This window comes from Hypanus sabinus, chromosome 13 (assembly GCF_030144855.1).
Source record: "Hypanus sabinus isolate sHypSab1 chromosome 13, sHypSab1.hap1, whole genome shotgun sequence".
NCBI classification, from domain to species: Eukaryota; Metazoa; Chordata; class Chondrichthyes; order Myliobatiformes; family Dasyatidae; genus Hypanus; species Hypanus sabinus.
Window position 1 is genome coordinate 48,872,423 of NC_082718.1, and position 26,419 is coordinate 48,898,841.

The following is a 26,419-nucleotide window of genomic DNA, read 5'->3' on the forward strand; positions in this document are numbered from 1 at the left end:
GATCTGTCTGGCAAACAATACCCAAAGAAAAACACATTAGTCAGAAAGACACAAAAGTCTGCGTGACCCATCTCAGAGGGACTGTAGATGAGGCAGAGATTTTGTGGGACATTACAGGATGTCTGGGTATGCATTGGATGGTTATTCACCTCCTTGTGGGCTGTTCGTTTGCCATGAAGTTATAGAAGCACATTTTGTGGATTTTGAGAGTGTTCTTCAAAGATCACATCACTGGGTCCTCTTACTACTGGTTATGACCCTGTTTATCCAGCTCTCAGATGATTTACTGCTAGAATTCTCAAAGATCAAACAAGGATGACGTTGGCATATTGTAAGTGAATGTATATTAATAAATAAAGCCTATTTTTTGGGGAGGGGCAAGATTACATTTGGAGTCATATTCGATTAGCCAGAACATGTTCAATTAAAGTAAGTATTTCAGATTTTTTAAAGGATCTAGTGCTTTCCCAGCATATATAACGAATTAACTCTTCTCCAGCCTTCAGCCAAGTACATATATTGATCACAACAGACGTTTTATTGATAAACTCTGCCATCTTCCTCATAGCTAGTCCAGTGGTATTTATACCCCGTAGTCTGTCCCTCCTGATTGGATGAATTCTAACCAATCAGGTTTCCGCTCTCCCACCTTGTTTACAATGAAATTCCAATTCTTACGTCCACCGAGACCTTCGTCTTTGTAAAATCTAGTTTTAGTTCAAAGGCTTCCTCTATTAGGCGGACCCATTGGGGTGATGTGAATCCCGTGGCCAGTGTGTATGCCATGCTCTCCTACCGCCGATTTCTCCAGGAAACCCAAACGGACACACCTCATGTGCTCCTTGGTGCAAGTTTCCACCGCACGTCCCGTCTGGCCAATATGCACCCAGTACCTCCAGTAATTTAGAGAGACACTCAAAGTGTTGGAGAAACTCAGCAGGTCAGGCAGCATCTATGGGAATGAATAAATATCGGGCCGAGACCCTTCATCGATTCTGACTTGTGTCTAGCAATTTAATTTAGTCAACATGGGCAAATATTTAACACGTATTTAACACATACTGCATTGAACTAGACGCATTTCCTATTAAAAAGTGGGGGAAGAAATGAGATTACCATTCCCTCGCACAATAACCTATATTTAGAAAAAGTGGTTAAAGTAAATAAAAGTATACGCCCACTTATCTATGGAGAAAGTGGAGAGGTCTGATTGGGATACGAGGGTACCCTCGTTTTTATTTAGTGGATACACGTACTACCAACGTACTCGATGTGACAATTTCCCCCCGCTGCGACTCTGCGTGCGTGGTTCCTTTTTCTACCACCGCCGCACATAACATGGCAACCCTTGCAGATCGCCCAGTCAGCCCTCGCAGAGTGTCTGAGAACCAAAAATAAGAACTGCATCTCCATGGAAACTGGCCGGCTAAACAGACCGAGACCAAGTTTCCATTTCGGAGAGAGGGAGAGGCGAAGGCAGCATCGCCCCGGCCCGGCCCAGCCTTCGCTGCACCTGTAAATAGTCTCGGAAAGGGCGAGGTCGCTCTGCGCGCCTGCGCACATTCTTCCACTCGCGGCATCGGCGGAGAGCAGCGCTGGGACTGACTGATCGACCCTTGTATTCGCAGCCGGGACTCTGAAAACCTCCGAAAAAAGTCTCTACTTTTCCGGCAGCAAAAATGGTGCAAGGTGGAATGAAGTGCGTTAAGTACCTGCTGTTCGGCTTTAATTTCTTGTTCTGGGTAAGTGCTGGGATTTGCGTGTGCCTTAAACGTTAGAATTTTGTTGTTGTTGTTGTGGTGGCTTGTCTGGAAAATAAAAGAGTTGTTTGCCTTGGATTTAAAGTTCAATCATTAAAAGATTTTACTCTGCCGCTGGGGTTATTCGAAACTGTTGAACTTAAACCTCTGGAATTTTAAATCGGATTTAAAATAAAGTAAACTGGATGTGTAATCCTTTCAGATAGATGTAAAATTTTCATGGAGCGCCTCTCCTTTTTTGAAAGTATCCTTTGGGGAAGATATTAGGGAAAAAAATATCTGAAACAGCTCCGCCTCGTGGCTCTCTGCCTGTAAGGTGGAGTTTATGACCGGGTGGCCTGTGATCTTCAGGTGTACTTGAAGTGGGTAAAAAAAATAGCTGCCTTCAACAGTTTAAAAAATGAGGAAATACCTGTTTTTACATGTAAGAATCTGGTTGGTTGTGCAGGGATGTTCTGAAAAATGATTATTAGTTCTTTGATTTGCAAGTTCTTGACTAAGCCTAGCCATTATTGTTGATTTTGTCTAGAGGTGCCATACGGGTATGAAGTTGATAACTCTTGGTTCTTAATATCTTAACTGGTGTGCTTGCAAATTTCTGCCGCTGTGATTTTAAGCAATAAGCATGCTGTTTAATCATTGACATGTTAATTACAAATATCTGTAATCTAATTTCACTCTTCCATTGAAGAAAGCAAACTTAGGGCATATTATGCAAACCTTGGCTGGATCATGCTGCCGATTCTGGTCCTGTCGCATTTAAGTTTTATTACCGTTGGGGTAATAAACTTGTCAAGAGTTGCAGACCAGGTCCTAAATGAATACTTTGCATCTGTACTCACCAAGGAGAAGGTCATGTAATAGAGTTCAAGAGTCAGAATTGTTCAACAGTCATTACCTAAATAGACTAATCCTCTTTGAAAGTACTTAATCTACCTGTCTAATTGTCATTAAAATGTCTTTCATGACCCCTTATACTTTGTGACCCCCCCCCCTTCCCTTTTAATTTCTTCCTCTCCTTCAAGGCTTCCTCAATCCCAGTTGCCTGTATCTGCCATCATTCCCTTTTTCTCCCCGATCAAGTCTTGGTCAATCCAAGGTTCCCTGTTCTTGCCATTTTAGCCCCCTCCCTCAGTATTAACTGTCCCTTTAACTGCAAGTCTAAGCTCCCAGTCTGCTTCTACTACATCTCTTATGCTGCTGAAGTCAACTTCTTCCCCCCACCACCAGCTTAATTTCATTTTTTAAATAAGAATGTGTGTGTGTATGTATGTGTGTTTATATACATATATATTCACATGTATGTATATATATCCAAAGACTTTTGCACAGTACTGTAGTAATTTTATGTATTGCACTGTACTGCTTCAAAAACAAACCATGACATATGTGAGTGATAAACCTGATTCTGATTGAGGACTGACAATGGGAAGGGGGCAGGGAAAGGGTAAGGGTAAGGGAGAGTGGAGAGAGTGGGAAGCCCCAGAGAGGCATTCTGTAATAATCAATAAACCAATTGTTTGGAATCAAATTACCTTGTCTGTTGCCTCAGGGATGGGTGCGTCTGCAATTCTGGCACCTCCTCCCTCAGCACTCCTAACCTGCCACCTGTCCAACAACCCCGCCCCCCAATTGCACTCCGCTCTCAGCATTTCATTTATCCTTTGCTCCTGCCAGATTTACAAACTTGCTCTCCATTCCATGTTGACAAGTATAGTACTGTGCATATAGATGTGCCTAAGATTTTAGCACAATACTGTAGATCGTAGAACAGTGCAGGCCCTACAGTTCAAAATGCAGTGTTCATAATACATTTTAACCTACTCCAAGATCAATCTAAATTTTCCCTCCCACATAGCCCTCTATTTCTCTTTTATTAATGTCGAAGAATTCCTTAAATATCTCCTGTTTATCTGCCTCTGCCATGACTCTTGACAGTGTATTCCTTACACCTACTACCCAATGTGATTTAAAAAAATACTTTGAACAGCCCCCCCCCCATACTTCCCTTCAGTAACCATAAAATTGAGGCCTCTCATTTCTTCCTTCAGATGGTGTAGGCTATTGTCTCTATCAATGTGTACACCTCTATCAAGTTGCTTCTTATCCTCCCCTACCAAGAGGAAAGCCTTAGCTCACTCAACCTATCCTCATAAGACATGGTCAACATTCTAGTAAATCTCCTCTACACTCTTCCTGTATCTCTTGTCGACCATGGTTCTGTCATCCTACCATCTTTCCCTGCATCGATGGGACAAACCTATTTAGAATCCCATGCAGTTCTCCCTAAACAGCTTCCATATTTCCGTTGTGCATTTCCATTGCATCTATTCCTAACTTATGCTCTCAAGTTCTTGCCTAATATTATTAGAATTCTTCCTTTCCAATTAAATACTTCTCCTGACTGTCTACTCCTAACCCTCTCCAAGGGTATGGTAAAGGTCAGAAAGTTGTGATCAACTGTCTGTGAGGTGCTTACCCACTGAGAGATAAGTCACTTGACCAACTTCTTTATTTAGTACCAATTCCAGTAAGGCCTATCCTCCAGTCAGCCTGTCTACATATTGTATGAATAATCCTTCCTGGACACACCTAACAGATTCCACTGCCGTGAAATCTTTTGCACTAAGGAGGAGCCACTCAGCATTGGAGACGTTGAAGTCAACTGTGATAACAACCCTATTATTCTTGTATCTTTCTAAAATCTGCCTCCCATTCTACTCTTCAGTTTATGTTTCTCTCACGAAGACTGTAGAATTTTCCCAATAGAATGATTGCTCACTTCCTTTTCCTGACTTCTACCCACACAGTCAGTGGATAATTCCTCTGCAACGTCCTCCCTTTCTTCAGCTGTGAATTCCAATACCACTCCCCCACCTCTTGCCTCCCTTCCTGTCCCTTCTGAAACATGTAAACCCTGGACTTTTAGTAGCCATTCCTGCTTTGGAATAGTCAAGACTCTGTAATGGCCACAATGTCCACAATATACTGACCACAGTATAGTTGACTACAACTGCAATAATATTCTGATCACAACTTTGTTGACAACTGCCTCATGCTCCAAGTTCATCACCCTTGTTTCTGATATTTCTCACTTTAAAATAGACACATTTCAACCCTACTGACTGCAATTATGCCCTTTCCAATGCCAGTCCTTCCTCACAGTCTCTCTACAGATTGCATCAGTTGTTCCACTAACTGCTTTATCCTCTGATCTATTACTCTGATACCCATTCCCTTGCCAAGCTAGTTCAGACTCCCTGAACAGCTCTAGCAAACATGCCCTGAAGGATGTTGGTTCTCCTTGAGTGGAGGTGTAACTCATCTCATAACCCGTTACATTTGACCTCTTCAGCCATGTGGGTTTTTGGATTAAATGGCTACTGTAATTAGTCTTTGGTGCGTAGGTGAGTGGGAGAACTTGCGGAGTTAGAGGAAATAGAGGGGGAAAGGGAAGTTGGAACGGGGGAATAAAGCAAGGTGAGCATGAATGTTTGCTGGATGGTCAGTACAGTATAGACTTAATGGGCTGAAGAGCCACTTTCTGTGCTGTAAGACTTTGCTTCTGCTGAACTCTTCAGTCTGTTATTAAGAGTATGAATGAATTGTCCAGTATCATCCTAACCGACCACTCTCACTGTAAACCACACCAAGTTCTGCCGCTCTTCTGTTTACTGATGCATTAGTTCAGATCCATCCATACTCAACTTCCTGATTTTCCATTAATGTGTTAAAAATGCTGCTGCTTGCAATTCTGCAGCTGCCGAGAATTGTGTTCCATCAGTGTGCATCTTCCAGCCCTCCCCACCTCCCCATTGGCAGCAGTGCCTCGCACTCACTGGTCTTCTCAGGAATTCTTGCCTTAGGTTTCTGTAGCACTCTCACTCTCTTAAAGATACATCAACTAAGTTTATTTTCTTCATTCCTGTCTTGGGATCCCTCTGAAAAACAATGGATTAATGGTTAGCCATTAAGACCCTATCTTAATTTCAGTGTCATAGATTTTTCATTACCAGGTTTCTACCACAATGGGCCATAAAACTGAAGTGTTCTAGTTCAGGGCCTTGTTGCCATCTGCCTGCCAAGCCAATTCCAGCCTCTGGTTGCACTTGCTTCATTGGCAGACCTTACAAACCAAACCCAAAATATCTCCCAGTTATAGGAATGAACTTCAGTCCATGAGGAAATGTTTTTGGATGGGGGAAGATTACTGAATAAATTACTTCACTATACTTGTTTTAAACATAATATATTATAAACTGTTTATATTATGCAGCAATTCATCTGAGTCCACAGTGAAATACCTGTTGATGTGTTTTTAATTGTGAGGGTGTGCAATTTTCTCTAGTACAGCTGGGCTAGAATTATTTTGTCTTGTATTTTCTGGAGGTAACTCAAACGAACCATAAAGGTTCCTTTTCAATAAAAGTAAAGCTTGTAGTGTTAACACTGTCCTCACAAAATGCTGGTGGAACGCAGCAGGCCAGGCAGCATCTATAGGGCGAAGCACTGTCGACATGGGGACTAGAGGAATACACTCCATGTGCACGTAGATGAGATTAATTTGAAAACATAGAGCATAGAACAGTACAGCACAGTACAGGCCCTTCAGCCCATGATATTATGCTGGCCTTTCAACCTACTCCAAGGTCAGTCTAGCCCTTTTGCATGCAGTAGCCCTTCATTTTTCTAGTATCCATGTGCTTATCTAAAGGTCTCTTAAATGTTCCTAAAGGGCCTCAACCACCACCCCTGGCAGCACATTCTACACAAAGTTCAAATACTCTTATTATCAAAGTATGTGTGCTGTATGTAACCTTGAGAATCATCTCCTTACGGGCAGCCACAAAACAAAGAAACCTGGTAAAACCCTTTTTTTTTTAAATGGTTAAGTGCCCAATGTGCAAAAAAGAACAAGTCATGCAAACAATAAAAAGTAACATTTAGAACTAAAGTTCATGAAAGTAAGTCCACAGCCACGAAGCCAGTCACAGCCAGGCCAGAAGCCCATCAATTATAGACCACAGCCTCAGTTCAGCACAGGTGAGAATGTGAAGAGGGTAAGGGGTACGTGTAGAAGGGGTGGGCAAGGGGTAAGTGCAGCAAAATTTGTAGACAGGATCAGAGAAAGGTTACGTCATTGGGGAAGTGTAATAGAGCTGGGAAGAGGTAGCTAAAATAAGATTCCGGACAATGTGTGGCAACTACAAAGAAGAGGAACCTTGCGACCTCAAGACAATGTGTTCTGCAAAGTATTTTGAGCGATATACCTTTCTCGAGTGTTTTGCTTGTGTCCATACCCATTCCAAGTATTATGCTTGCGTCTATGCTTATTCAGAATATTTTGCATGCTTAGCTGTGCAATAGCCAATCAATTGATGAATTTGAATCAGTAACCATATTTGCGAATGTAGGACCCTGCTTTTGGGTATAAGTCTGACCTTTGTAAACCGACAAATTGGAAGTTGGCTACCTTACGCCCGAAGTGCATGGGGCTGCGAACTCCTCTCTGAATAAAAACTGTTTCAGAGGTAATTTCGTGTCTCTGGTGTTTTTCTTGAACTGAGCAGGTTAATAATTTCAGGTTGACACAGATGAGTAAACCTCATGAGCAGCGAGCTGAACACCGGTCCGACCCTCACCTCTGGCCCCAGTATCCTCACCCATTCAATCTGGCCTGTTGCTTGAATTGGCCAAACAGCCGCCGTTCCTTGTTCTCACACCCGAGCCCTGCCGTTTAACCTTGCGCTTGGGCCTGGGACCCATCACCTCAGTTTGGCCCTCACGTGAACCTTCCAGTCTGGCCAGGAGCTTGAATGGGTCAAACATCAGCTTGTTCTTTGTACTCAAGCCTGGGCCCTACTGCCTCGTCTCTACCTCAATTCGCCTCACTTCTGCCATTTCGGATCAGCATCAGGTCCAGTGCTGCAATGACCAAACATTGGTTTTGTTAGCATTTGTTCTCATTCCGTGCTCGGAACCGCCCTGCACTTTCAAGACTTCAGTTCATACTGCAACAGTGGCGGGTCATACAGGCTCAGCTCCGAAAGAAAAGATACAGTCTATTGATTGTGGTGATTGTTTTCCAGAAAAAGAGTAGTTAGTAGTTCTGTTTGCTGCCTGCAAGTTGTCACTGTGTTTCACCAGTGCCATCTTAAACCAGAAAGACTCTCTGTGTAAAAAGAACACCTTGCCTCTGATATGCCTCCAGTATTTGTACATGTCTTCAATCACCTTAAAGCAATCCCCCCTTGTAGCAGCCTTTGACAGGAAATTGTCTGTGGCTAATCACTCGATCTATGCCTCTTAGCATTTAGATCGGAGTCATGATCAGTATGGATGTGGTGGACTAAAGGCCTTGTCTCATGCCCTGTTGTCAGTGCTGTACACTTGTATGTTTGGTTTCCATTTAGAGTAAGCTAGCTGGATGGTTGGTTGTGCCAGTCCAGAAATGAAGCCTTTTCTGCTACATGCTGTGGTTGTTTTCTTTTTACTTGGTAGTGAGATTGGTCTCTGCAAGTTGGTGCAGCCGCTACCCAGCAGTGCAGATTTCCTCAGCTGTATGACTTTTGCATTGCCTCTAGGTAGGTAAGGCAGACCCCTCGGGTTTCCCAGCCCTCGGGCTCAGAAATTTTGCCTGCTGCTCTTCTGTTGAGTTTATCTGGGACAAGTATAAAATGGCATTGAAAGCAATGGGAGAAATTAGCTGCTGCAGCAAAAAAAAAGTTCCCAGTGCTCTGTTTTGATTTTATTGGAAATAGAAGATCAGGAAGGGTTTGTGGAGAACAGAATGGTTAATGTTCTCCAGGTCAGTGATGCTTCATCAAAATAAGTGAAGGAAGAAATATCTGTATTGGAGAAAACAAAGGGAATGTCTGCTTTAGGGTGGAGATGGGTGTGACACTGTTGTTGGAGTTGTTTTGTTCCCAGATGAATGACAGGAGTTAAACTGAGATGTAGAGTAGCTGCTGGAAAATTGGAAGCAAAACAAGGAATGCTGGAAATTTCCAACAGTTCAGGGAACCTCTGAGGAAAAAATAAACTGAATTAATGTGAAAGGCCTTTTTATGAGAGTTGGTTAGTTCTGAAGCACGAGCTGATAATTTGAAAATATGGAATTCTGTATTGGATCCTCACAGAAGATGAGATGTTTTTCCTCAAATGTGTGTGGTCTTTATTGAAATAGTTTAGAACAAAAGCACAAGCCAGATTGAGAAGAAGTGAAAGTAATGAGACTGAAACTGAGTGTTGCCTGGTCAAGTTCTTACATGTTAATAACTTTCCCTGTGCCATTGTTGGTAGATCTTTCAACATTGTTTTCTATATTTCTGCATAGCTGTTCTCGTTCCCTTCTCCAAGGCAGAGCAAAGATTCCATCCTACCATCCTCCATATTCAATGGATTGTCCTTTGAATTCCAGTTTGTTCATTGTGATTCTACCGTTGGATGCATATTCACTTCCTCAGCAGTTTGGTTCAATTTTCTATCTCTACCAATCACGCTACCGATCCTTTTATATGTCACTTTTCCTTGCAACTGGAGGAGATGTAACACCTTCCCTTTTATCTCAGCTCTTCCATCCAGGAATCTAATGGTCCATCCAGGTAAAGCACCAAAATATCCATTCAAGATCGTGTATTGCATTTGGTGCCCTAGGTATCTTGCCGGTATCAAAAAAAAATCTAAACACAGACTGGGTGAAAATAAAACGAATGCTATAAATACTCAGCAAGTCAAGCTCAGGAAGAGAAATGGTCAAAATTTCAACTTAGGGACCTTCATCAGAACAGTGACAGATTGGGCAACTGCCAAAAGGAACACATGATCAGTCTTGTTTTCCAGTTGCCTAATACTTTAGTTCAGGGGTGGGCAAACTTTTTGACTTGAGGGCCACAAAGGGTTCTAAAATTTGACAGCGGGGCCGGACCAGGAGCAGATGGACGGAGTGTTTTGGTAATACACCTCATAAGAGAAAATAAAATATCATGGGATATGTAGAAAACATGTGCTTTAATTTCAATTGAAAATGAACAAATGCATTACAACAAAATATCTGTCTTTGAAGTCCCATGGTATTTAGCTATTTATTGAAATGACTTTTAAAACACTGAAAATTAAATGAATAAAATACAGCTTTTTTAATAGTAACAGTTATTATTTTAAAGCACTGAAAATTCTGTTATCCTTCAAGATATTATCATCATCACTCTCCTCCTGACTGTCTTTATTTCAAAAACGGTAGGAGATGCAGGTCTACTTGTCCTGCTCCTTCTTACTCAATTGTCCCCTGTGCCAAAACTCAACAACGACCCGCACAATGACAGAACAGTGAGAGCGCGCCAGTATGCGGAGCCCATTATTTGATCTGGAGCACATTTTTTATTTTGAGAACGTACGTGCACCTGCACACTACTCATGTCCATCACTTAACAGAAATGACATGTAACATGTAAGGCTTATTGAAAAAAATATTTTCAAATGCATTTTTTACATAACACAACGAAGAAACTTATTTTTAATTTCAGTGGGAACAGTGTTGCTGATCTCCCTTTTTAGCCAGCGCATCAAAGTCTGGATTTAGTTTTGTTGTGGCGATTCTCAGGATGGATCTGACGTGTTGGTCAGTTAACTTGGATCTGTGGCTGGCTTTGTTGATGTTCATGACGCTGAATGCCTGTTCACACAAATAGGTCGAGCCGAACAAAGAGTAAAGCGCAAATGTGGAGTAATACGCTGCACCTCAACAAAGTTCAATGTGTAGCGGTGTGCTACATGCTGCGCTAAAATTACGACACGGAGTCGGTAACTGCAGTCGAAGAAAAAAACTTTATTCGAAATCCCCAGCCTCACTTTTAAGCCTCTCTCAACCTGCACCCCATGGCGCAGAGGCTCCAAAGCTCTGTGCTCGCAAATCCCCGCAGGCTATCTCCCTTAGCCGGAACGCTGGCTAATTGTGAGCCGGTTCGGATGTGCCAGGAAATGGGTCACCACAAATGTATATAGAGTGCGTCATCTATTGGGAAAACGCCAGAATTGCGGGGAAAAAACGTTAACAAGGTTTATTAATATAATTTCATCAAGTTCTGCGGGCCGGATTAAAAAGCTTAACGGGCCGCAGTTTACCCATGCCTGCTTTAGTTCCACATTCTCCTCTCACTCTAAACTCCTGTGACCTAGACAAAGGTTCCCAAAATGGGCTCCACTGTTCCAACCCAAGCCTGAGGAACTGAACTTTAATCATTTCTGTTTCTGTTCCGTGAATCAGGTCTCATTTGCATTTCACGCCTTTATTTTTTCCTACTGACTCCTATCATTAACCCTAGACCAAAAAATGAACTGTTTGTTTTCGTCCATAGATACTGCCTGACCTGCTGAGTTCTTCCAGCATTGTATGTGTGTTAATTTAGGCTAAAATCAGATCTGAATCAATGGAGCAGCCATTTGGCAGTAACTCCACCAGTTGCACCACTATTTTATATTTTCTCTTGCTGTTTTAGAATTTAATTTTTTCAGTATTCACACTCAGCACCAGATAAAGAGATTTGCACAGATTTAATTGGCAGGTTTGACAAGTGGGGTTGATTGCAAGAAGCCCTGGCATTGCCCTGTCAGCACAGTTCTGCGCACGGTGTCAGAAGGGAGCCTGCTCTGGCCCCTCGTGTGCTGGAAGCTGGGCACCAAAAACATTGGCTCCATGCTGACAGGGACTGGGGCGAGAATATAGTCAGCCACCTAACTCTAGCATGAGATCTGCTCCAGTGTTTTGGGTCAATCAACTTTATTCAAATTGTCGTTGATTAATGCACCACAGAATATCCTGTCCTGTACCAATGCATTAGTATTGATCTGTCCCCCTTGTCCTACTTTTCTCTGGAAGCTACAAAACTAGTTTTATTTTTACTGTTTGTATGAAAATAACTTGACTATCAAGTTTCGACTCTTGCTTTTATGTTCACACTACCCACTCGCTGTAGGCACTACCGAAACATCTGTGAAATTCCTAATTCAGAACATGCAGAATTAAATGTCATCCTAAAAGATTTTTAAAAAACACAAATTGAAGATGACATGCAGGAAAAATGATGAAACAAAATGGCTCTGAAGAAATTTCTGTAATCCAGAAGGGAAGGCGGGGGGGAAGGAGGTGAGCAGTAGTGGTAGGGGATTCATTGGTGAGGGGAACAGACAGGAGATTATGTGGATGAGAATGGTATTCCCAGATGATATGTCGCCTCCAAAGTGCTAGGATCAGGGTTGTCTCAAATCGAGTCTGCAGCGTTTTAAAGCTGGTGGGTGAACAGCCAGAGGTCCAAGTAGATATTAGTGCAATGACATGGATTGGAAAAGGGATGAGGTCCTGAAGAGAGATTATTGGGGAGTTAGGTAGAAAGTTGAAAAGCATCTGTATTTACTGTGGAGACAAATACAATCTATAGAACTAATGCAAAACAACAGTGAGGTCATGGACAATATCCAGTTTAGAAAAGAGGAGGTGCCTGACATTTTGAGGCAGATTAGGGGGAAGAGTCCCCAGGGATTGACAAACTGTCCCCTTGGACCTTGTGGGAGGCTAGTGTAGATGTTGTAGGGTCACTGGCAGAGGTATTTAAAACCATAGTTGAGTTGCGGGAAGATGGTTAATATTCTGTTTTTAAAAAGAAGGCTGTAAGAATAAACTGCAAAGCTATTGGCTGGTGAGGCCCATATTAGTAGTATGTAAATTATTGAAAGGTATTCTAAGAAGTAGGGTATAGAAGTATTTACATAGACAGTAACTGGATAGGGATAGTGGACATGGCTTTGTGTATGGCAGGTTGTGGCTAGACTTTGAGTTTGTTTGAGGAGGTTACCAGGAAGTTTAATGAAGGAGAGACAGTGGAGATGGGCTCTCTACATTGACTTTGGCAGAGTTCTGCATGGAGGAGCCTAGATATTGAAGCTGTATGATATTGGTGAGGCCTAGTTTGGAGCATTGTGTGCAGTTCTGGTCACCTACCTACAAGAGAGACATCCATAAGATTGAAAGAGAACAGAGAAAGTACATAAGGATGTTGCCAGGACTTGTAGGTCTGAGTTATAGGGAAATATTGACTAGGTTAGGATTGTATTCCCTAGAGTGTAGAAGAGTGAGGGGTGATTTGCTAGAAGTACACAATAGATAGGATAAATTTAGGCTTCTGCCACTGAGTCTTGGGTGTAACTACAACTAGAATGCAATATTTAAGAGAAGTTTGGATAAGTATGTGGATGGGGGGGGGGAGAGTATGGAGGGCTGGAATCCAGCTGTGGGTTGGTGAAGCTAGGCAGAATCATAGTTTGGCACAGACTAAATGAGCCAGACAACCTCTTTCTGTGCTGTGGTGCTCTATGACAATGAACCTGGATTGATCTGATGATTTATTAATTAAAATATGATTAACAACATGTAATAAAACTTCAATAATGCTGCGCACACAGATTTTACTGGATTTTCAAGAGTACTGGATGTTATTTCTATTAATTCCCTAGCATACTTTTAATTCAGTTTTTTTGATGGTTACACAGCTTGTAATTTTCCAGTAAGCCAAGTAAGTTTAAAGGGATTGTGGGAAATGGGATCCCAGAGAGTGGAAAGCAAACATGACAAATAACACATGATGAGCCAGATGCTAATTCTTAATGATTTCTGTATAGTTGGGTCAGGAGTTACCAAAGTTGTTTACAGTATTTGTACAAACTATTGCTGACAGACCTTGAGTTTCCTGCCCATAAATTGTGCATAGTATGGTAAGGTTAAAGAAGCAGAATTGAGTAGGAAACTAAGAGTGAAAACTGCAATAGAAAGTAAACTTCGGGATGAACTTGGTGGATCAAGCAGCATCTGTAAAGGTGTGGTCATCATTTCAGTCCAGACCCTACACCAGGACTGGGAGAGTAGAGGGAAGGTGGCCAGATTTAGAATTGAGGGGGAGGGCTGAGGCAGACTGATAAGTGATAGCTAGAACGAGTAAAATGAGGGATATTGAGCAGGTGGGGGAGAAGGCATAGAAAAGGTGAAGCCCAGGTTGAGGTCCCCTGGTCTAGGTAATAAGAAGGGGTACAGATAGAAAAGCTACAAAAGGAAAAGACACTGAGTGGGAAAGGTACACCAAGGAAGCTGGTTTGCATGAAATTGGATAACTCCTTGATCATGGTATTGGATTGTTGAGCACCCAAAGGACAAGGTGATACTGTCCCAGTTTGTGCTTCGCCCCACAATGACGGTGAAGAAGGCCAAGGCTGCACAGGCCAGTGTGGGAGTGGAAAGGCTAATGGAAGTTGTATGTAACTGGAACCTCAAGTTGGCTCCGAGTGCAGGTGCCTAGTCTGCACTTGGTTTCCTCAATGTAGAGGAGACAAAATCGTGAGAACCCGATACAATCAACCAGAGTACATACAATTGCCTCACTTTGAAGAGCTGTGTAGTTCATTATATGATAGCGGGGAAGTAAGTAAAGAGACGAGTGTTGCACCTCCTTCCCTTTACCCAGCTTGTCCACCTTTATCATCTGTGCCCCTCCCTCCTCAGCCATTACATAAACATTACACTTGTTCAAACTGTCCATCATTCACATCCCTTTTCACCTTGGTTCACCTCCCCCAACCTGGTTCCATTCCTGGCTCTGTCTACTCTTTCCTTACTACTGCATGCACTGGCTGTCTTCTCATGACCCTCTCAGGCATGAGATAGCATCTCAACCTGAAATGTCAACTATCCCTCTGCTTCCACAGATGCCACCTGACCTGAGTTCTTACAGCAGTTTTGTTTTACTACATATTCTAGCATACTCATTCTCTATAATCTTGTAGTTTTTACTGCAGATGCAAATTATAGAGCAATACCACATGAATACAAGGTCTTTGGCTCACTGAGTCCATGCCAACAATGAAACCTACCCATGATACCAACTTACTATGTTCAAATACATATCCCTCTAAGCCCCTGCCTCTGTATCCTAAATGATGCCATTACTCTGTACTGAACTACTTCCCTTGGAAGTTCAGTCCAGGTACCCTCATGAAAATGTTGCCGCTCGGGTCCATTTTTTTATTGAATTGAATTGAGTTTATTTCTTCCAACCTTCACATACAAGAGGGGTAACATTACGTCTCCATCTAAATGTGCAATCATAGTAATTTATAATAAATAGAACAGTCAATGTAATACAGAGTACACGCAAATCAGCGTGAGTTCATCAGTCTGATGGCCTGGTGGAAGAAGCTGTTCCGGAGCCTGTTGGTCCTGGCTTTTATGCTATGGTACTGCTTCCCGGATGGTGGCAGCTGGAATAGATTGTGGTTGGGATGGCTTGGGTCCCCAATGATCCTACGGGCCCTTTTTACAAACCTGTCTTTGTAAATGTCCTGAATCATGGGAAGTTCACAAGTACTGGGCTGTCCCTGCAGAGTCCTGTGATTAAGGGAGGTACAGTTCCCATACCAGGCAGTGATGCAGCCAATCAGGATGCTCTGAGTTGTGCCCCTGTAGAAAGTTATTAGGATTTGGGGGCCCATACCAAGCTTCCTCAACCATCTGAGGTGAAAGAAGTGCTGTTTTGCCTTTTTCACCACATAGTTGGTGTGTACAGACCACGTGAGGTCCTCGGTGATGTAGATGCTAAGGAACTTGAAGCTATTTACCCTCTCAACCCCAGATTAATTAATGTCAGTAGGGGTTAGCCCATCTCCATTCCTCCTGTAAACCACAACCAGTTCCTTTGTTTTTGTGACACTGAGGGAGAGGTTATTTTCTTGACACCACTGTGTTAGAGAGAGGACTTCTTCCCTGTAAGCCACCTCGTTACTGTTTGAGATGAGGCCAATCAATGTAGTGTCATCGGCAAACTTAATTAGCAGATTGGATATGGGGTGGTGGTATACAGGGAGTAAAGGAGGGGACTCAGTACACAGCCCTGAGGGTCTCCTGTAGTGAGAGTCAGAGGCTTGGAGAGAGGGAGCCCACTCTTACAACTTGTTGTCAATCTGACTCTCACTCTGAATCTCTGTCCCTTAGTTTTTTAACTCTCCGATTCTAAGGAAAAAAACTGCTGTTGTCCAACTTATTTATGTCCCTCATGACTTCCTAAACCTCTATAAGGTTATCTTCTGCTCCAAGTAATACAGACCTAGCTTGGTTAACCTCTCCCTATAACTCGGGGCCTCTAGTCCTGTCAACATCCTCATGAATCTTTTCTGCACTGTTTTTGGTTTAACTGCTTGGCTATAACAGAGTTACCAAGCAGAGGTACCTAGTACTCCCAAGTGCAGCTTCACCAGTGACTTGTAGAACTGCAACAAAACGTCCCAGCTCCTGAACATCCTGACCGATGGAGGCCACTTTTTTCACCACACTGTCTACTAGTGCAGCTCTCAGTAAACTGTGCACTTGTGTTTCCAGCTCCTCCTCTTGCATTGTATTCCCTAGTGCCCTACCATTCATAGTACAAGCCCTGTACTGATTTGACTTTTCAAAATCAGTTACCTGCACTGAAATCCATTTGCCTTTTATTGGTCCACATCCTTAACTAATTGATTTCCCCCTATAATCTATGGTAGCCTTCTTCACTATCAAAAACCCTCCTAACTTCATATTATCCACAGGCCTACTGAAGCCTTCTGCCTTCGCATCAAAATCATTTACAAAATAGAATGAATAACAAGGTCCTAGCATCCATTCCTAAAGGATTTTCAGACTGCATGCCCCAAGATAAAAATCTCTGGCTGTCCACTCTATCCATGCCTCTGACTATCTTGTACACCTCTTATTTTCCTACACTCCAAAGTGAAAAGCCTGAGCTCACTCAGCCAATCTAGATAAGACATGTTTTCTAATCCAGACAGTATTCTTGTTAAATCTCCTGTGTACCCTCTTTAAAGATTCTGTGTCCTTCCTATAATGAGGTGACCAGAACGGAACAGAATTCTCTGTGTGGTCTAACCGGAGTTTTTTTTAGAACAGCAGCATTACCTTATAGCTCTTGAACCCTGACCTAATAAAGGCCAAGACACTGTACTCCTTAACTGTATCAACTTGTGCTGCAACTTTGAGCGGTCCATGGGCATGGACCCCAGATCCTCCCTCCACACTGACCCTGTCCTCTGCCTTTGAATTCAACCTTCCAAAGTGTATCAATTCACACTTCTCCAGATTGAACTCCCATCTTCCATTTCACAGCCCAGCTCTTCAGCCAATCATTATCCCATTGTAATGTATGACAACCTGCTACAAAATCCATAACACCATCAACTTAGTCATCTGCAAACTTCCACTTCCACTTTTCATCCAAGTCATATGTATGAATTACAAAGAACAGGGATTGCAGAACAGATCCCTCTAGACCACCACTGGTCACCAACCTCCAGGTCCACTACTACTCTCTGTCCTCTGTGGGCAAGTCAATTCTAAATCCACAAAGCCAAATTTAAATGGATCTTCTTTCTTTATCCTACTGTGAATGCCTGTAAGAAAAAAAAATCTCAAGATAGTATATGGTGACATATAGTGACTTTGATAATAAATTTCATTTAATCTTCCAACTTGATCTCTCTTGACTTCCTGAATGAGCTACCATGGGAACCCTTGTCAGAAGTCTTATCAAAATCAATATGCATCCGCTGCTGTGCCATCATCTGTTTTTGTCACTTCCTCAAAGATTTCAATTAGGCCTATGAAGCATGCTCCTTGCAAAGCCATATTGATTGTCTCTAGTCAGACTAGGCTTCTCCAAATGCTTGTGAATCCTGTCCAGAAGTTTGCCCACCACTGATATAGACCAGTGTGTTTTACATTTCCCAGGGTTATCCCTATTGCCTTTCTTGAACAAAAGAATACTATTTCCCATCCTCTCATCTTACTGTACTACTCCTGTGGCCAGTAGGGACAAAATAATTATTGCTAAAGGTACAACAATCTCCTCCCTCAATTTTTGTAGTAACCGGAGGTATATAGTGTCTAGCCCCAGAGACTTAACTACCCTAATGTTTTTCGAAAGCTTCAGTACGTCATCTTTTAAAATGTCAACATGTTCCAGTATATCAGCCTGTTCTACGCTGATCTCACATTCATCAAGGTTCCTTTCACTGCTGAATACTAAAGCAAGGTATTCATTGAGGACTTCTCTTATCTTTTTGTGTCTATAAACATGTAAAAGTTGTATACATATGAATATAGTTATGTATGCTGTTTAGACTTCTGCACAGTACTGTTAGTGATTTTGTGTATTCCACTGTACTGCTGTTGCAAAAAAAAAAGCAAATTTCATGACATGAGTGATGATAAGCCTGATTCTGATGTGGGTCTGTATTGCGGACCAAGAGTGTGAAGGGGGCAGGGACAAAGGAATCACGGTTGGGGAAAATGGGTAGGAGGAGGAAAGAATCGGGAAGCACCAGAGAGACATTATGACATGATCAATAAACAAATTGTTCGGAACCAAATGACCAAGCCTGGTGTGTCTACGCTTGTACCACCCTCTGCCCCGGCACTCCTTTTCTGCCTCCTGTCCAACACTCTCTCATGGCATCCCACCCTGGGCCTTCCCAGCATCCTTTCCTCCCACCAGATTTACAAACGTGTTCTCAGCTGCACATTGACAAATACAGTACTATGCAAACATCTTGGGCACCCTAGTTATATATAGCTTTTGCACAATACTGTATGTTGCCTCTTTTATCCCTGATTGATCCTAACCTCACTGTAGTCTTCCCCCTGTTCCTTATATACTTGTTGAATGCCTTGGGGGTTTTCCATAAACCTACTCTTCAAGGTCTTCTCATGCCTCCTTCCAGCTCTCCTAAATCTATTCTTAAGTTCCTTCTTAGCTACGTGTAATCCTCCATGGCCCTGTTTGATTCTTGCTTTCTAAGCCTTAAGAATGTTTGTTTCTTCCTCTTGACTAGATGTTCAATACCTCTTGTCAACTGTGGTTCCTTCACCTTTCCCTACCCCAATCAGACAAATCTGTCAAAAACCCCATGCAAGTGCTCTCTGAACAATCTCCACATGCCTGTTGCACATTTCCCTGAGTACACCTGCACCCAATTTGCACTCCCATGTTCCTAGCTATTTACATCATAGTTCACCCTCCCTAAGTTAAATACTCCATACTTTCAGTTCTTATTAGAAAGCTATGGCAAAGGTCAGGGAGTTGTGATCACTGGGTCTGAAATGCTCACTGGCTAAGAGATCTGTCACCTGACCAGTTTCTTTGCATCGTACCAGATCCATTATGGCCTCTTTCGTCAGCCTATCTATATACATATTGAGTCAGGACATGCCCAACAAATTCTGCTCCATCTAAACCTTTTCCACTATGGAGGTGTTGATCAATATTAGAGAAGTTGAGGTCCCCCATGTTAACAGCCCTATTATTTATGCATCTTTTAAAAATCTACCTATCAATCTGCAATTCAGTGTCTCTTTTATCCTGCGGGGAGGGTCCATAGAATGCTCCAACTAGAATAATTTCTTGCTTCCTTTTTATGACTGATACCCATGCTGAGTTAGTAGATTCATGATATCCTCTCTTTCTGGCACTGTTAAACCACCTAGACACCAGCAATACCTACATCAGGCTGCCTCTTGTTGATTACAGCTCAGTGTTCAACACTATACAGCTCAGTGTTCAACACTATCATATGCTCAGTACTAATTGATAAGTATCAAAACCTTGACCTCTGGACCTCCCTTGCAACTGGATCCTTGACTTTCTTATCAGGAGATCACATTTGTTACAAATTAGAAATAACATCTCCTCTCTGGTGTACCTCAAGGCCTGCTCTACTGTTTCTACAACCATGACTGTGTAGCTGGGCACAGCTCAAATACCATCTATCAGTTAGCAGATGACACAGCTGTGTTAGCAAAATCTCCCTCTGAGACAAGGAGGCATACAGGAGTGAGATACATCAGCTGGTTGAGTGGTGTCACAACACCAAGCTTGCCCTCAGTGTCAGTAAGGTGGTGCTCTTCAGGAAGTTGAGGGATCAGCAGCGGAAAGGGTGAGCACTTTCAAGTTCCTAGATGTCAACCTCTCTGCCCAACATGTCGATGCAATTACAAAGAACGAATGACAGCCACTATATTTTGTTAGGTGTTTGAGGAAATTTGGTATGTCACTAAAAGACCGTGGAGAGCATTCTGAGGATGAGAAAAGAAGCTGCAGAATGGTGCAAATGTAACCAGCTCCATGGGCACTAACCTCCCCAGCATTGAGGATGTCTTCAAATGGCGATATTGCCCCTTCTTGAGACCATCATTAAGGACCCTCAGCACACAAGATGTGCTCTCTTCTCATTGCTACCATCAGGGAAGAGGTACAGGAGCCCGAAGATGCTTTCAACATTTTAGGAATAGCTTCTTGCCAACTTGCATCAGGTTTTTGAACAGACGATGAACCGACTCATGAACACTTTTATTTTATCCTCTCTTTGTGCTACTTGCTAAATGTATACATGCCTGTGCTATCTCATTCTGATTCTCAGTTCCTGCTTTACAGAATCCTACCTACTTTGAAGGTTCTCTCCTGAGGACCTCATTAGTTTTCCTACCTATATCATTGGCACCAATATGTACCATAACTTCTGGCTGCTGACCCTCCCACTAATGAATGCTGTGGATGCAGTTTGAGTCATCTCTGACCTTGGCACCTAGGAGGCAACATACCATCCAGGAATCACTTTCATATTCACAAAATCTCCCATCTGATCAGCTTAACTATTGAATTCCCAATCTCACAGCTCTCCTTTTCTACCCCCTTCCCTTGTCAGCCACAGGGTCAACCTCGGTGCCAGATATTTTTACCTGGTAGATTGTTCCACCCACCCCACTCCCCCCATGGTATACAATAGTCTTAAGTAAATCAGGAGGGCAGAGAGAGGGCATGAGATGGATCTGCCATGTACAATTAAGGAGTTTTTTTTTAGCTGTTTTAGGAATAATTGGGTGGCTAAGGAGTGAGTAGGTTCCTCCAGGTATCACTGGAGCCTTCTATGTCTTAAACTACTGGGGATTTTGAACACATCATTTCTCCTCTGTGTTTAATGAGAATAAACATGGTTGCTCAATAGGTAATGGAAACAGGTGATATTTTAGAGACTGTTGTAGGGAGGAGGTATTTGCAGACTTTCAGCATATTAAGTGTATAAATTACTAATTACCTTGTTCATCCTTCGACTTTAGAAAGGAAATTGTGGAGCTATTTGCTTCATCATTAGCTACTGTTAAAGGTCCCAAACGCTAGCGGATACCTTGCATCCTGTTGTTTGAGATTGGCAGTAAGGTCAAGCCAGGGAACTACAGGCCTGAGGGCCTGACATCAACAGTGGGAAAGCTATTGGAGGGAATTTGAGAGACAGGATCAATGTGCATTTGGATAGGCAGAGTTTGATTAGGAGTCAGCATGGATTTGTACATGGGAAGTTGTGCTCGATGAACCTTTGAGAGTCCTTTATCTTAACCCCTGATCCTCAACAATGGTAATGTGGAATACATTTACAGATACTTAAATACTATCAATTTCATGTTCTTTAGCTGGTGATTGCAAAATCTATATAATGTCATTGGCTATAAGGAGGCAAAATTGTACCATATCGGACTGGAACTGGTACATATTGGAAAAGCAGTTTCTAGGAGGAGTACCTGTTGCTTTTGAATTTTACTGAATTTTTAAAAATTTGATAGCAAAATACAGTATAATGCTCTTGGCTCCTGCATTAATTTCAGTTTCCTCAATCACTGAAGACTGTTTCATCAAACGTAATGTTTCTTGGGAAACTTTGAAATGCAGCTGCTAAAGTGTTACTGCATTGTGGAAAACCTCTTAGTTTGCTTGTTTTTGTAATCTTTAAAATCTTGGTGGCTCTGTTCATTTTCAATTTGTCTTTTGAGAGCTAGGATCTGGTGGTGTGTAAACAGTCCACAGATAATACAATGAGTTCATCAGTAAGACAATGCCATTTATTCTCCCTGCCCGGCAGTACAGAGAGCCCCTTCACTCAGAGGGTTGCAGTGGTTCGACTTTGCTAGCAAGGCCAATTCATTAAGATTATTGAAAGAGTAATTTGCACCCCTTCTGATCTGTGGAACTCCCTACCACCACCCTGGGGAAAGCAGCTGATGTAATCAGAGACCACTCCCAATGCATTAACTCTCTCTACTCTTTTCCCCTACCTCTCTTCCATTGGGTGAAAAATACCAATCCTTGAACCACCAAGCTCAGGAGGAGCTTCCATCCCATTATTATAAGACTCTTGAGTAGACCTGCTCTTATGATGAAAATAAGCTCTTAATCTCTGTCTATGGCACCATGGCCTTTGCACTTTATTTGTTTAGCTACACTGCACTTTTTCTGTAAATATAACACAAAATTACACTTGCTATGCAAGACCTTAGTTAGACTCCATTTGGAGTACTGTGATCAGTTCTGGTCATCTCATTACAGGAAGGATGTGGATACTATAGAGAGACAGTGCAGAAGAAGGTTACTAGGATGTTGCCTGGATTGGAGAGCATGGCTTATGAGAATAGGTTGATTGAACTTGGCCTTTTCTCCTTGAAGTGACAAGAGGATGAGAGGTGACCTTATAGAGGTGTACAAGATGATGAGAATCATTGATTGTGTGGATAGTCAGAGGCTTTTTCCCAGGATTGAACTGGCTAACATGATGGGACATAGTTTTAAGGTTCTTGGAAGTGGGTACAAAGGAGATGTCAGTGGTGAGTTTTTACAGAATGGTGGGTGTATGGAATGTACTGCCAGCAAAGGTGGTAGAGGCGGACACAATAGGGACTTTTAAGAGATGTTTAGATAGGTACATGGAGCTTAGAAAAATAGAGGGTTCTGCGGTAGGAAAATTCGAGACTGTTTCTAGAGTAGGTTACACAGTCGGTGCAGCATTGTAAGCCGAAAAGCCTGTAATGTGCTGTAGATTTCTGTTTCTCTCTTTTGCTTGGAATGATCTGTATTGCTAGCATGCAAAAGAGTTATTATCACCATCTCATTACATGTGACAATAATAAACCAAATTCCATTTACAATATGTTGTGAGCCTTGCCAGCAAGTTCACTAGTCACTATGTTCACTATTTCAGTGTGAACTCTTTGGAAAATATTTCTTTAACCCACTTAAATCGTCTAACCTCTACTACAGTATTTACTGAACAATAATCTTAGTTCTACTTTTCCAGATAAAATTACCTCATGTACAGTACTGTGCAAAAGTCCTAGGCACATACACATAGCAATATGCACAAAATGCTGGATGAATTTAACGGGTCAGGCACCATCTGTGGAAACAGTCGAAGTTTCAGGCAGAGACACTTCAGAACTGGAAAGGAAGGGGGAAGATGACAGAATTAAAAAGGTAGGATAGCTGGAAGGTGGTACGTGAAGCCAGGTGGGTAGGAAGTGTAAAGGTCTGGTGTGAAAGGACTGTCTGGGTAGGCCCATTGTCTCTGCCTGCTCCTGCCCCAATGATTGTGTCCTCCATTCTATCCTCCTTTGTTCAGACTAAGTTTCACTATGGACTCCAGTCCCTATACACTTCTATCTGCCATCAAGAAGGCCTTAAAGCTATCAGCTTCTTTCTCAATCAAAGAGCCAAATAGTTCCTTTCTGCCACCACCCTCCTCTGCCTGGCAGAACTAGTCCTCACCCTCAACAATTTTTCCTTCGGCTCCTTCCACTTTCTTCAGGCTCGGGGGTAGCTGTGGGCACCTGTATGGGCCACGTGTATGCCTGCCTTTTTCACTGGCTTCATAGAACAGTCTTAAGTTCTGAGCCTTCTGTGTAATGCTCCCCATCTCTTCCTCCATGACACTGATGACTGCATTGGTGCTGCTTCATGCACCCATGCTGAGCTCATGAATTTCATCAACTTTGGTCCCAACTTCCACCCTGCTCTTAACTTCATTGGCCCTCTTCTGACACCTCCCTCCCCTTTCTCAACCTCTGGAGACAAACTGTCAACTGGTATATTTTATAAAGCTACCGATTCCCACAGTTAACTTGACTAAACTTATTCCCACCCTGTCTTCTGTTTTTTTTAAAAAAAAATGTTTCTTCATCACCCAAGGATCTGTTCCCAGGATGAGGCTTTCCTTTCCAGGACATCAGAGATGCTCAGAGTCCCAAACAGTCCTTCCAGACAACACTTCACCTGCGAATGTGCTGGGGTTGTCTATTGTGTCCAGTGCATTACATTGGTGAGACCCCTCATAAATTGACGGGCTGCTTCATTAAGCATTCCACCTACAAAAAGTGAAGCTTCCTAGTGGCCAAATATTTTAATTCTGATCTCATTCCCATTCTGACATGTCAGTCCAGGACTGCCTCTTGTGCTATAATGAGGCCACCCGCTGGGTGGAGGAGCAACACCTTCCATTCCATCTGGTTAGCCTCCAATCTGACGGTAAATATCAATTTCTCTTTCCGGTAACTTTTTATTTCCTCCAGCTCCCCTCTTCTTCTATTCCCCACTCTGGCCTCCTACCTTGTCTCACCTGCCTGTTCCCCCTCCTTCCCGTTTTCCCATGGTCCATTCTCTTCTGTCAGATTCTTTTCTCTCCTGCCATTTACTTTTCCTACCCATCTAGCTTCACCTATCACCACCTTGCTGTCCGCCTTCCCTACCCCTCCCCCGTCCATATTCTGGCATCTTCCTCTTTCTGGTCCTGAAGAAAGGTCTCGGCCAGAAATGTTGACTGCCAGCACTTTGTGTGTGTTGCTTTGGATTTACAACATCGTCAGAGTTTCTCAGGTTCATATATATATATCTAGAGTACCTAAGGCATTTGCAGGTACTGTAGTAGTTTCCATATTACACTGTTCCGCTGCTGCAATAAAAATATAAATTTCATAACGTGATGATAAACGTAATTCTGATACTGGACTCTACTGTGGGAAGGTGACAGAGACTGAGTGTATCTGCACCCACATCACTCACCATCTCTGGCACTCCTTCTTTCACCTGTCCCATGGCGTTCCACTCACCATTCCCAACGTCCTTTGCTTCCACCAGATTTACAAGCTCGCTGCCCACTCCACATAGACAAATGCAGTACTGTACTGCACTCTAGCTATAGATATGTGCCTAATACTTTGTACAGTACTGTATATCACAGAAACATTGTTTTCTTTCCATGTAATTTGCATTAGTAACATTGACTCTCAGTTTCCAATGTAGACAGTGTTGGTAAGATGCCACCTCTTTCCTGGACAGGCAACATTGTCTGTGAGAAAGAAAACACATTAGACAATCTTGATGAGCTAAAAGAAGTTTGTTTTTACTAGTTATTCTCCATTCTGTTAATATATTTCCTTGTGCTACCTTGGTGCACCGTGCTATGAATTGATCTGTATAACACTATGCAAACAATAATATTCCAGTTCCCAGACTGAAGGCAGCCATGCCTTGCATCTGTCCACCTTCCTGGAGCTTTAGACTCTTTGGTCCATTGTCCTTCTCACAGGTTAATCCTGCCTCCACCGCCGCCTGTAGCACAGCATTCCAGGGATTCACCACTCTTGTACAAAAAAAAGTAAGGAGGCATTTTTTTTCTCTCCAAAGAGTGATGAACCTGTGGAATGCTCTGCCACAGACGGCGGTTGAAGCCAAGTCCGTTGGAGTGTTTAAAGTGGAAGTTGATAGATTCTTGATCAGTCAGGCGTCAAGGGATATGGCTAGATCCTTGGCTTAAAGTACAGCTCACCTTCTGGCACTGGAGCATGTGTGTGCTTTGCGGTAGTATACACACTTCGGAGCACACAAGTGTATGATTTTGAACCTTGTAAAGTCGAGAGTGGACTACTCAATAACTATGTGAGTAATCAGTGAATTATATTTGTATGTTCTATGAAGAGTTTCTTGCCACTTGATTGAAATTGAATGAAGTGTGTGCATAGAAACTGAGAAGAAAAGGCCTTAAAGTTCTCCATTTCTTTCTCAACAGAAACCCTATCAAGAAGGCCTTAAAGCTTTCTGCCTCTTCCTCAGTAAAAAGAACTTGCATCCACTGCTACCCTATCTAACCTGACTGCCCACTGTCTCTACCTGCTCCTGCCCTGTTGAACCTGTGTCGGCATTCCTCCACTCTATCCTTGGCTTGTTTTCTTCTCAACTACCTTCACGACACTTCACGTACCCTCCATCTTCCCAACAACTTCCATGGTCTTGATCATCTCATTTTCACTATGGATGTCCAGTTCTGTACCATGCCATTCCCAATCAAGATGGCTTTGAACTCCCTGCTTTTTTCTCAATGGGGATAGTTCCCTCCATTACTGAATGTCCTTTCATCCCTCCCCACTAATCTCCCTCCTGGCATGTACCACTTCAAATGACAGAAATGCTACTCCTGCCCATTTGCCACCTCCATTCAAGGCCCGAAACAGTCCTTTCAGGTGAGGTAACAATTCACCTGTGAATCTGTTGAGGTCATCTATTATATTCATTGCTCCTGATGTGGCCTCCTCTATGCTGGTGAAACCTGCCATAAATTTGAGGGCAGCTTTGTTGACTACCTCCGTTCCATTTGCCAATAGCAGAATTTTCTGGTGGCCTACCATTTTAATTCTATGTTCTGAGATTTTGGACCATGTCCTCCTTTTTTGCCACCTTGAGGCTATTCCCAGTGTTGAGGAG

At 42.7% G+C, this 26,419-nt stretch overlaps 1 protein-coding gene across 1 annotated transcript in view; it reads left to right on the plus strand.

Moving 5' to 3' along the window:
- Positions 1-1,330: 1,330 nt before the first annotated feature.
- The window catches only part of cd9a (CD9 molecule a), a 56,296-nt gene continuing 31,207 nt past the window's right edge, over positions 1,331-26,419 (plus strand). The window contains exon 1 of the mRNA XM_059987574.1: positions 1,331-1,742. Coding sequence (XP_059843557.1) covers positions 1,680-1,742 — 63 coding nt within the window. The 5' untranslated portion in view covers positions 1,331-1,679. The remainder of the gene's footprint in view (positions 1,743-26,419) is intronic.